The sequence below is a fragment of the Strix uralensis genome, chromosome 1, assembly GCF_047716275.1.
Source record: "Strix uralensis isolate ZFMK-TIS-50842 chromosome 1, bStrUra1, whole genome shotgun sequence".
In the NCBI taxonomy this organism is placed as follows: Eukaryota; Metazoa; Chordata; class Aves; order Strigiformes; family Strigidae; genus Strix; species Strix uralensis.
In genome coordinates, this window is record NC_133972.1 from 13,601,747 (window position 1) to 13,614,527 (window position 12,781).

Sequence of the window (12,781 nt, forward strand, 5' to 3'; positions counted from 1 at the left end):
AATGAATGTATAAGCACACATCCATTCCAGCTGCTAGCATTCTTTAGTGATGAGTCTTGCCAACAGGACAGTTTTTTATGAGGGTAGCACATAAGCAACAGCCTATTGAAATTAGATCTGTATGTTCTTCCTGAATAGCAGTTTACAGAGCCACTTTGTTGTATCTCTCCTGTAATAGAAATTCCTGGATACCTTTATTTTCATAAGGTAAAAATGTTATTAGTGTACTAATTTACCTTACTACTCTTGTGATGGTTGGAGGCAGGTAGCTGCTGAAGCAAATTATCAAGCAAAGGAAATAAAAGTGAAAGTCAATAGTAGAAAGTATCTGAAGATCAAAAATAACAGAGCAAAGAATCAATGATAGAACAAATGATAATAATCAGCTTTCCTGTTATAAAGGAGACAACTCCATCCTTTAATGTGCAACCCTTGTGAAGCAATAGCAGTCTGTGACAACACCATCTGAAGATGAAATGCAATTACTAAAATCATTTAATCTATTCTTCAAATACCAGTTACAACTACAAATACTGAAATACATTATTTATTCTTGCAAAGTTGAGGTTATGTGAATGTTGTAACTGTGCATTTCTGCATCTTGACAAGTTTGGGGTTTTGGCTTAAATTTAGTCTTGATGTATTCTGGGTGTTCTACTGCTTGGTTTTGAGCTTGCAAAGGTTTGTGCCTGAAACTGTTGATAAGTACTGGTCAGCCTTAATTCTGTCTCCAGGTACTTTTTTCTTTCTTGCCTGGAGGCATTATAATAATCTGAAAGGTGAGATTTTAAAATCTTGTATCTCGCAGTTTCTCAAAAATCTTTTAACAGTCTGTTCACATGTTTGTGAACATTTTAGAGCACAGCAAGGAAAAAGTAATGAGAAAATTGGAAGAAATTCTGCAACTGGAATTAAAGAAATACATCTGGTTAGGCCTTGTTTGGTTTTAAACTGTTGGTTGACTAAAAACTGAGGTGACTTATGGAAGACCGTAGGTGGTTGTGATAGTAAACAAATACTGCGAGCAGATGTGGTTTACAGCTTAAGGAAATACACAGTCCATAGGTGGCTGAGGAGCAGACCAGCTTGACGGCTGTAGTATCACCGCTGCATATTGAACAGGCAGTTCCTGGAACCGGCAGTTTTTCTGATACAGCACAAGAAATAAGAGCAGCTGTTTGCATGGAGCAGCAGCTGGCACGCGTGATGGAAATAAATGGTACCGTGTATCGATGCTATAGGTACAAATTAAATCTGCCAGTAATAACCTTACCTTTGATCTTCATTATGTGTCTTCATTCTTTGGTGACAGGGTAGGTATAGTATCGGGAGAAACTAGTTAAATTTATCTAAAAACTGTTGATGCTTAGGGAAAGCCTCACACTGATGCAGAAGCACTGGCTTTCGACTCTTTAGGTTGCACAGTTTACCTGCTCTCTACACTTCCAGCAGTATTTAAAAGCAGGAGAGATGGGTGCTGGAGGCAGCGGCAGGTGGAGAAAGGTGGCCAGTCATAAAGGGTGGACAGGACGCACACTTGCACACTGGGTTTCACAGGTAGCTGCTGATACAGCTCATACGTTGTGCTCCATCCTTCAGGAAGCTCTCTGTGAGAGGGCACTTTTTTCCTCTCTCTTCTTCAGGTTTCACTTTCTTACTCTCTCCCTCACTGCGCTCCCTTACCTTCTTTCTTTTTCCCTGCTTTCTTCTCATTTAGTCTCATTCAGACAGTCCTAGTCTTTCTCCCCTCTCCCCTGTCCCCCTCTCTCTGCGCAGTGATTCTCTTCTAATCTCAGCCCTTTCCTTCCCTCAACTTCGATATCGATGCTGTTGCTTACTCAATTCCAGTATGCAACACTTCATATAAACTGCCTTTAATCTCTCTCTGGTTTGCCTTCCCACTGTAATTCTTTTTTCTGTTTTTTTCATGTGTCTCTCCCAGTTTCCCCACTGTATTCAATCAGTTCTCCCCTCCATTGACTCCCTGTCTCCGCTTTGGCACCTTCTGTCTCCACTTCCAAAGATCACTGTGGCTACTTTAATTCAGGGTGGTCCTGTAGGGATCTGATTATAGCACAGTATCATATGTTTGTTTATTCCACTTCTGGGCCCTCTCTAGGGAAAACTTTATGACTCATAACTTAATTGCTTCGCTCTCTGATTTGGTTCGCTTGGTTCCCACCCACTTACCAAAGACAGCTTACCTTTTCATTACTGGTTTTTGACACCTCTCATTTTTTATGCACACTGTTTGCCCAAAAGAGCAACAACAGCTCTTTTAGTAATAGATTGAATTGATCACAAATGACTCAGTTTAAGACTGGCATTACTTCCCTGTGAGGTTGTTCAGCGCTGAGAAATGCTTAGCTAATGCCTAGTCACCTCAGCTATTTAATTGAAACAAAAAGTATCATGGGAGTAAATCACAACCAGATTCTGGAAGTGCCTCAGGTGTATCACACGCTCCTGTCACACACCAACTGACGCTTCCTGCCTCCCCCAAAGAATATCATTTAATCTTTCCTTGAAATACCCATTAGGATGGTTGGGGGGGGTGTTTCAGTTTAACAAGGGAAACTGCTTAATCCTGACAGTGCTTCTTTTTATATTTAAGATAATAAATCCACCTTTTACTGAAAGCTAAGCCTCTGAGACTGGACTTAGCCTTAGTAAGTGAGGAGCAGAGGATTATAAGAGCAAGCGAACTTTTGAGAAGAGATTTAGGGCAATTTTGACAACTCTGAAGGAATGAGGAAGATCAGTAGGAGTGGAAGTATTTTAAAGGGAAAGGGCATCAAATAAACCAACAGGAGCAATAGCACTGACAGGAAAAAAGAATAGGTGGATGATGGAGACTAGGACACCTCTTAGAAGCTTTCAACCTTCAATACCTCCAGCTGCAATTCATCAGCAGACCCTACTAGATTTTATCTCCTCTCACTTCAGGTTAGTAAGGAGGTGTAGGGTGTTTTCAAGGGCTGGGGGATTGTGAAGACAATATAGAATATCGCCGAAAAGAATAATGTTCAGCTGATAAATTAATTTTCAAGTTAATTTGCAAAACTGATTTGGTAACTGAGATAACTTGGGGTTTTGGTAGAGAAATCATTTTCTGTGGACTGGCTTTTTCTCTTGTGGGAGGGATGAAGCTCCATGGCAGAGTTGTTCTTTGGCAAAACTCAAACTTCTAAGACTTTTCCTCTGAATGAAGAGTGGTCTCTGTGGTGTCTGGGGATGGGCTACATCCTGTCTCCTCTGCCTTCCCCACAAACATCCCTCCTATGTGGCACACAGAGATGCTTGTGGGCTGTGGAGCAAGGAGCAAACCAGAGTTGCCTCTCGTGTTGCCTGGCTCTGATTGTCCTGCCCTGGGGGACTTGCTTTGGGGCAGCTGTACTTTCTGCACCCATGATGGTCACAGCAGTGGGTATGAGCATAAAACTGGGGACTGTCTTATTTATATCAATGCAGTGGAAGGCTGTAACACAGCCATGCTATTACGGACATACCAAGCCTGGTGTAAAGGGAATACTATGCTGTTTTGTTCTTGATCCATGAAAAGTGTTGAGTAGTTTGGTAATTGCCATGGGCACGAATATTTCTTACCATCTTTAGACATCTCATCTCTTGGAAGATTTACCAGTCTAACTGCCATTTATACCCACTGAAAGGAGAATTTAACCTCATTACTTCCTGACTTTAGCATCATAACTTCATTACCTGATCCAGTGAGCTGCTAGTCATAATTACTGAGATGAAAATAACAATGACACATATTTATTTATAATTGGGGATTAACTGGACAACAGCTGCTCCTGAGCTGTGCACTGTGCTATGTAGCTAGGGCAGCAGGACAGAGTTAAATGGTCTCCTTTATTCCACAACAAGCTAATATACAAGACTACGATGCAAACAACCCTTATAACTACATATTACGTATGAATGCCAGCTGGATAATATTCAGGTTAATTTATATCCCTGCCTTGCCTGTACTTACAGTGCTTTCTGTTCATCTGCAGAGGCAGTGGTACCAAGCCAGTGAATGTCTGCATCTGTTTTGGAAATGTCTCAAAGGTGATTCAGGAATAAAAGAACAATCTTCAGATGGATTAAGATGTTAGGACTCTGAAGTGACATGGCACCAACAATGTTATTGGAAAGAATGGCTCTCAGCCAAAAAAAGCCCAACTAGGGTCTAAGTGGCATTTTTGCACATGAAGATACCGTATGTAATTTTACAAGCTTTATACTTGTTAAATTCCTAATATTTTCAATCTGAAGAAGATCTGGGAAAAAGGGGGAGGGGGGAATCAAGAAAAAAGAAAATGTTGTTCCCCTGACATTTCTAGAGCAATTTCTCAAGCTGTGAAGGCCCCCATAAGACTTTTTGCTATCAGATCTGCTTTCTGAATGAAACCTTTGACATTCATCAATCTCCGCCTCAAACACTGCCTGATGAATGCTCCACCTCTGCCACTGGTTTGAATTGGGTGTGACACCTGCATCTCTCAGGGTTGCCTTCTTGCCAGTTTGCATCTGTATGTGGGCAGTTTGATTGAAAATTTAATTAGAAATAGTAGTTGTGTGAAACTGAGAGGAATCTTCAATATCTACATGGTTCTTTCCAAATGCATATTCAGTCATCTTAGTAATCATTTGACCTTGAAAGCAATACTAATACCCAGAATACCTACATAAGGTGGTATTTTTTTCCTCCTTCTGTTCTCTCTGTCTAATACTTTTAGTTTAATTAAATAGATTCTTTTAAACCATAGTTTCCCAATGTAGGAAATCAGTTACCACATACTTCAATAAGTAGAAAAGAAGCGACTGAAGGAGCTGGGACTGTTTAGTGTGAGGAGGAGAAGGCTGAGGGGAGACCTCATCACTCTCCACAACTACCTGAAAGGACATAGTAGAGAGGTTGGTGCTGGTCTCTTCTCACAGGTGATTAGTGACAGAACAAGAGGGAATGGCTTTAAACTCCAACAGGAGAGGTTCAGACTGGACATTAGGAAAAAGTTTTTCACAGAAAGAGTGGTCAGACAGTGGAATAGGCTGCCCAGGGAGGTGGTGGAGTCGCCATCCCTGGATGAGTTTAAGGGTCGTTTGGATGAGATGTTGAGGGATATGGTGTAGGGGAGAACTTTGTAGAGTAGGGCTGATGGTTGGACTCGATGATCCCAAGGGTCTTTTCCAACCTGAATGATTCTGTGATTCTGTGATACTTGTCAACCTATGGTGAGATTTCTCACTGTGAGGTCTGAATGTTGTCATACAGGCTAGTACCTGAATTATATTTTATTAACTATGTGAGTTAATAAAAATCTAAAAAAACCAAAAAGCTTTTCTTTATTCTGGCTCTCAATGTTCCATGCAAACTGTAGCTAAAAATCTCCAGGGGAGAGGGGAATTAAGATTTGAATAATTGGTGAGAACTGCATGTTTTAGCTATTGTGATATCCTCAGCTTTTGCTGTCTTCTCAGTGAGTAAATGAGTTAGCTGCTGAGCTGTTAAAAGTCCTGTAGAGAAAATTACAATGTGAAAATTCAATCTGGACTTGCAGTTTTTCAGTCCCACGAGCTCATCCAGCTTTTTTTGTTGCCAGAAGAAAACAACTGCTGCTCCCAGGTGCAACAACGGGGTCGCTTGCTCAGCTGCACTGACACCTCAAGTAATTCTCTTAAATTTACGAAGTTCATTTGGGGTATAGTTGTAAATTAAACCCCAGGATGGGCAACAGAGTCCCTCCTGGAGACGCTGAAGGACTCTGAAGCCTGTTCTACTCCTTGTGGAGTGCTGTGAAATTAAAGGGACACATGTACGTGGGAAAAGCGTGCATTTGCACCGTGTGAGCAGAAATGGTTGCCTGGTGAAGAGCAAGCCATGGGGTTGGACAGTGTGGTGACAGATTAACTGTGCTGGCACTGTGCTTCTCGTCAATGGACTGTGTGTCCCTGGTGCCTCCTGAGGGAGGAGTGCTGAGAAGCCACCTGGAAATGAGAAGTGCTTGGGTCACTTGGGAGCAATCTCCTTGGTTTTCATTTGCGAAGTCACATGTGAAAGTTGGGAAGGCTTTTACAATCCTAAAACTATTCTGTCTTTCAAAAAACAAATCAAGATTTGTTTTTCCTCTTGCATATCTGTAGGCATCAGGCTAAGCAATTCAGGACTGCGTTTTTGAGAGTCTCCACAGCTTTTCATGTCCTCCCATTTTGCTCCCACCTGGGGCATGGCATGGTTGTTTTTTGGATCTACCAAACGGCAGATCACAGCAACATAATCTGTGGCCAAGGCCCTAGCTCTTAATGTTTCATAATCTTTTGTCACAGCTGCACTGATTTAGCTTATTTTATTACCAGTGTTAAAACAGCAATACAAATTGTACGTTAAAACACTGGCATTCCCTTATTATTTTCTTACGTAGGCACTGGAGTTACAGAGAGCGGAATTGTGGCTTTGCAGGCAAAGGTTGGTGTGTTCCCTGGGCCTCAACAGCACTGCAAAGGAAAGTGTTAGAGAAAAACTTGACTATGAGAAGCACCTTCAAGTATATTATGGAGCAGCTGAAAATTTCCATGGCATTATCCAGTTAAAACTGCAAGATGTGAATGCTGCTTTTACTTAAATAGGCATTTCTCAGATCCCACATCCATACAGTGCATACCTGCTGTGTCCTGGCTGTACGTAGGCACATATCAACCCAGTTCACATCCTAGTTTACTGTGGAAAAATAGACTCCTGCCTGTAGGATGTGCTTCAGCAAGTCACCAGATCCAGGCAAGTGAGTGATTGGAATTTTGGCACGTACTAGCAATTCGTATCTATTTGTAGTTACAGACCAACAGAGAAGCTGGCTGAAAGTATCTTTCCTTCTTGCATCAGACAAGTAGGTGGGTCCTAAGGGGATGATTGAAGGAGAAGCTGATTTCACTTCTTCTGTGCCTTGATACAGTTATCAAAATGAGTTTCCCTCACTTAATGTATTTATCTGAATATCAATGCATGTGGCAAAAAGTAGTGCTGTGAGTCAAAATCATGGTCTTGCATACGTTCATCATCTAATCCAAATCTTCGGAAGTCGGTGGAAATACACTAAGACGAGGCCTTGTGGTACTGTGCTGTTTTCTGAAAAATGTTTTAATGTAGTAATTGTCAGAGCAGTTAATCTGTGTAGATCTACATCCTTGCCCTGACCAAGGTCAGAACAAAGTGGCTCAGTGAAGCCTGTCAGTGAGCAGCTATGCAATCTCACTGTCCTAAGGAAGCTTTCGCTTCGTCTGCACATGAGTGTGTGGTATGTCTGAACAGGGAGGGTTTCTCTGTCCTCACTTTTCTTCTTCCTAATGTAGCTAAAGGATGCCGATCAGGTACTCTAAGGTCTGTGTCGTAACTGCTGTTCAGAAAAGGTTGGGGTTTTGACTAGTTTAAGTCACAGGAACCAAACTCTATATTTCACTCTGGCAAAGCAGAAGATTGAAGCAGGAGGTGTCCTGTCGTGTCAGCCAACCTGGAATGAACCACTCACAATTTAACTGCTTGCCAGCCTCTTGCCTGTGAGCTGCAACTGATCGTGTGGCTTCTCCCTGGCAGTTCTTCTAATCTAAAATAATTCTCTTTTTTTAGCTGAAACAAAGATCTGCTTCAAATACTACCATGGCGTGAGTGGGGCACTACGAGCCACAACTCCGAGTGTCACAGTGAAAAACAATGCGGCTCCCGTAAGTTATGGCGACCTTTAATTTTTTTCCATGTATGTTCCCTGTTGTCACTGTGCTGTGCCTTGCTTTCCTTGCCCGCTTTGTGTACTTTTGTATGAAAACTGAACATAATATTTGCTCTTCAGTGCACTGTGGTACAGAGAAATGTTAGTCTTTCTGTTAAGATGTGAGTTTGTACACCAAGAAAATGTAGATTCAGGTCTCAATCTGTCACAGATAACCTCTCTGATATGGGGCAAGTCCCATGTCCTAGCTGTGTCCTGTTCTGTAAAGTTACCTTCTCTCTGCTGGGTGTTGCGAGGCTTGGGTGATACCTCTAGAGGATTTGGGAATCTTGGGTGGTAAATACAGTAAGTGTCCAGAAAAAGAATAAGCTTTTCCTATTTTTAAGGTGCTTTTTTCAAAATCAAGGCGTGAACATTTTCACAGCAGTGCTTCCCAATTCCAGGAACAGCTACACGGTGACACACTCCCATCAGTGGTAGAAAGTGGGCATTCAGGACCTTATCCATCAAAGGATTGAACATAATTTTTGACAGATTGAGGCTTCATTGAGAGCAATTTTGATTTGCTAGAGCTTAGCAAAGCTTTGTGGCTCAAATGGCTCTAAAAAGCTTGTATCTTGCCTGGTTTTGGAAAATTTGATCACCTTGAGAGTGAAACATTTTTTAGAAGCCTGCAGAGAGACTTGCTGACCTCCAAAGCTTGTCTGGCCTTGCTGACAGTGTTTTACTGCCTGCCAGGCTTGTCTTGGCAGAGATCTGCATGAGCTGAGGAGTTTCAGTCCAACCAGCATCAGAAAAGGATTAGCTCAGATGTTGTTTAGTCTGGAAGATGGGTTCAGGAAAGAACTGTCTTACCTGTGGATGTATACAGGTTTCAGTGGACATCACTGAAGCTTAAATTTTTAAAGTTTGGGGTTTTGTTTGGGTTTTGGGTTTGGTTTTTGGTTTTTTTTTTGAACAGTTTTAAGTTACTATTTCTAGAAGGGCTGAAAAGTCTCCCATGCAGTGTATTGGCTGTGTCTGACTGCACCAGGTCCAGGAAGGATTAACTTTTTCACCCTTGAGCCATGTAAAGACTTTTGGTGTTTCTCTTTGCCCTCTTTTGATGCACACAATAGCTGCAAACTGAATGCTGGGTATGGGCTGATGGCGTGTCTTTTAGGAATAAAAAGCATTCCTGTCTCGATGCGCCTTTCTGACATGCTCACAGTGAAGCCATTCATCAGTTTCAGAGCCTGGAGAGTTTCCTTCAGCTGTCTTCAGAGGAACATTATGATGTGGCCTTGGATGATATCTTCATAGTGTGGGATGCTGAAAAGTTCTTTTTAGCCTGTAGTGAGTGGTGTCTTGTTGACTCAGGACTTGCTGTTCATTTCCCAGTTATCAATCTGGGGGGACAATCTATGTCATTGATTTAGCCCCAGGCTTCTCTGAAAGGTAAGCCAGCCAACCAAGGGAATAAATACCAGTAGGCTGAGAGATTAGAATATTTTTTTTTCACAGTTCACACCCATGTCTTAGACCTGAGTTTGAACCAATTAAGCAAATTTTTCAGGTCCAGTATGGAAGGGTTACTCTCATTATGAAGTATCAGCAATATGTTTTACATGTTTTAAGTTAATAGAAGAATGTCTGAGGACCTGTGCCTTTGTAATATGCAAATATGTAATCTCTCCCAGTTCTTCAGTTGAGTCCTTTATATATATATGTGTGTGTGTGTATATATATATATATGGGGAAATAAAGCAACCATTCACTTTCAGCTGAGCAGGAGTTGTGTTTAAAAGAAAGTCCTCTTCATGCAGTTCTCATACTCATGGTCTTCGTAGAGATCAGATGAGAACCACCTATTATGGCCTTCAGCTGAGTATACTGTACATGACTAAAAATAAAATATGATTAAAAGTGGTATCAGATAACAGTTTTCTGTTTGAGAACCAAACCAGTGTCCTTGGAAACAGCAGTCTCTTCACATTGTCGTCTAATTTTTCCTGCCTTTCTGCCTTGCAGAATAGCCTGTGTGGTTTTTGCCAGTTTCCTTTGCAGACCGAAGAGGCCAGCAGTGTTGTAGGTGCAGCATCAGTTTCTCTGTTTTCTCTTCATTGTTTTGCTGTGTGACATAAATATTTGGTGCATTGTAAGGCAAATACCAAGAAGTGAAGACAACAAAAGCAAAGGAATACCAACAAAGGTTATGCAATATGAACCTGGATGGGCCCTGCTGTATGAGTGCAAGAGAAGAAAAAGTGCTATAGATTTAAAAACTCCTTTAGAGTTTAGAGAAGAATATTGGGCTGATTCTTGCCTGTGTGAAGGCTTTCAGCTAAGTACGATCCTCCAAACTCCAGTCCCAGCTGAAACCCTCAGACGGCTTTCTCTATCTGGCTTGCTGCAATACATGTCCAACCTTTATTACTGAAGTATTTGAATGTTTCACAGCATCCTGCACCATTAGCAAGTGGTGTTACTCTCATTGCGCAGATGGGAAAGGGGATAACAAGGGATTTGCCCAGCCCTAGCCTTTTCTTAGTTCTTGTGTGCCTCTGCACTGGCTGCTCCTGGATCACTGGTAACACCATGCAAAGTGCGGACGTTATCCTTAGAACTGCAAACACGCGTAGGCACTCACCTTTTGACAGGGAGAAAGTGTTCAAGAAATCCCAAAATAAACTCCTATATCTGTCTTAATATATACTTTTTCTAAATAATGGATTGGAACAATGATCACAAATTCTTGTCTAAAAGAAGCAGCAGGTATTCTGGTTTGTACTTCGCTACGCTCATCCATCATCAGTCAGGGAGTAAATGCACAGCTTTCCTTATCCGTGTTGCCAGGTCCCTCCCCATCCCTTTGCAGTGGCTCCACAGTGAAGTGTCCTGGGTGGACAGCCCCATCTCTTTTTTTATGTGTCTTGAATCATAATCTGAGCATAACTGAGCAGGGAGGCGGTAGCGTGTTCATTTTCCCCTATTCCTCTGTCTGATCAGTGAAGGGCCGTGACAGTGTAGGGCCATGCTGATAGCTTCTCCGAGGTCCCTGAGACTTCTTACCCTAGTGAGACTTGACACGCAGGGCCTTCCGTGATCGAATTGGTTGTGTCAAATTCCTCAGCTGTTTTCATTGCTCCAGTGCTTCCGAGCACTGCCTCAGGGTCCCAGGCATGGCGTTTCTCACAGGACCAGCAAAAGCCGTGGTCCTCCGACTGCTGTGGCCTGGGTGCAGAGGGAACCTTCAGCTCCTAGGGCAGGTTCTTGCACATCCTCTCTGCTGGAAGAGGGAATCCTGTGGTCTGTGCTTGGAAATTTTCCCTCTTTTGTAGTCAGTAGGAGTTTTAGCAGTGGCTGTGGGACCTTAGTGTGTTAGAAAGAATAGCTTTGCAGGAAGAAAATCTCAACAGGGATCCTGCTGTGGGTATAGGGGCTGAAGTTTTTTGAAAACTGGTTGACTTGAGCCAAAGGGAGTTTTGCCATTCTAGTGACAGCGTCACGAATTCACCCTGAAGCTTCGGCTGTCAGTAGGGGGACAGAGGTAAGGAGGCTTTGTGTATTTGACAAAAGCAAACCTTTTCGTTTGGCACAGCTTGGGAAAAAGATCCAGAGCAGGTGTCCTTTGAGAGGCAGCATTTGGGGACAGGTGACCTTCTGGGGACAGCGTTTTCACTGCTAGCACAGACTCATCTGCAGCTGATGCCAGAGCCACCCAAGCGGGCTCTGTCCCAGCCTCCGGGCGCGTGGCACCTCCCGCGGCGGGGGCAGCAGCTGGCACATGGGCTGCTCGGTGCGTGTCCTGTCCTGTCTGACAACGAGACCTGTAAACACGGATAAGCAGCAGTATCCTAACACCACAATTTAAAAAAAAAACCAACAAAAAACCCCCACAACTTCATTGTTTGTCTGACTGCGGTTTGCTGCAATTGAAAGGGAAAAGAAGCTGCAGGTAGTCATGGTGGGGGCCATGAGCGTTGCCATTCTTGTTCAGGCGCTGATGAGACCGTCTTTAACTGGCAGTTAAAAGGAATCCTGCCTCCAAAGGGGAAAAAAGTTGCTGTGTTAGTTGGATGTCTTTGGTGCTTTAGGCTGAGTAGCATCTCGCGTTTCTTGTATTATGAATGTTCTGCTCCATTTGAGTTTATCTCCTTACACTGTAACCCAGTTATTAGAGCTGCCTTGCCCGCTGATTAGGATGCCCTGCAGTTTGTTTGTCGGTGAAAAGCCCTGTCATATTTTATCGCCTGTGAATCGTCAAGCCTGACTATCTGAGAAGGAAGGGCTGTGCACTTTGGCCAGTTTGTACATGGCAGGAGTGTAAATGTGAATTTGGGGCAGCGGATAGGCCTGGGGGTAGTGACAGTAAAACAGAGCACCTGCAATTCTGGGAAAAAAGGAACATCCTGGCTGGTGTTTTCTGGCCTAGTGACATCCTAAAAGCAGTTTTGCTTATGCACAGTAGTTTATACTACTAAAACAGAAGCATTACCATAGTATGGATGAGCAAACAGCGTTCTCGGTAGAAAAGAATGGTTTTACAACATCTGGAACATTCCTCTATTTGTTACTCTTCATTTATTCATAGTGTTGTCACCACTAATTCATCTTTACATCAGACATTGTTGTAGAAAAACAGTACAAGTTACAGCAATTAATTCTAGCAATAGAAAAGTGTTATCTTGCTAGTGTGAAAATGATTTAACCTGAACGTGGCTCTTTTGCAGTAAAATAAAGCTGGCATGAGAACAGCATACAGAATGAAGAAGAACCTTTTCCCCTAAGAGTTTATAGCCTAAAAAGATAAATTGGATACATCACAATTAAAAGACAGTAAGTGGAGAATCAATGTTTTAGCCTCAGGACAAATGTCTTCAGTAAATTGGGAGCATTCACTCACTGTGTATTAGATGCAAAGAACCACAGCTGATCGAACCTCCAGAGCTTTCATGCCACAGTTCCTGTCTCATAGATCATGATGGTGCTTGTCAAATACACTTAGCTTCGTGGGGAAAGCTATGTAAATTGGAGCTAATTATTGAAAGAGACCTTCTCCGTGTTGTGTTTCT

General features: G+C 42.5%; 1 protein-coding gene across 5 annotated transcripts in view; it reads left to right on the plus strand.

Annotated features, from left to right (window-relative positions):
• Positions 1-12,781, plus strand: part of HECW1 (HECT, C2 and WW domain containing E3 ubiquitin protein ligase 1) — a 270,071-nt gene that overhangs the window by 128,904 nt on the left and 128,386 nt on the right. For all 5 annotated transcript variants that reach the window (XM_074890150.1, XM_074890071.1, XM_074890307.1 and 2 more), the window contains one exon: positions 7,628-7,722. In XM_074890150.1, the coding sequence (XP_074746251.1) occupies positions 7,628-7,722 (95 nt within the window). The remainder of the gene's footprint in view (positions 1-7,627; positions 7,723-12,781) is intronic.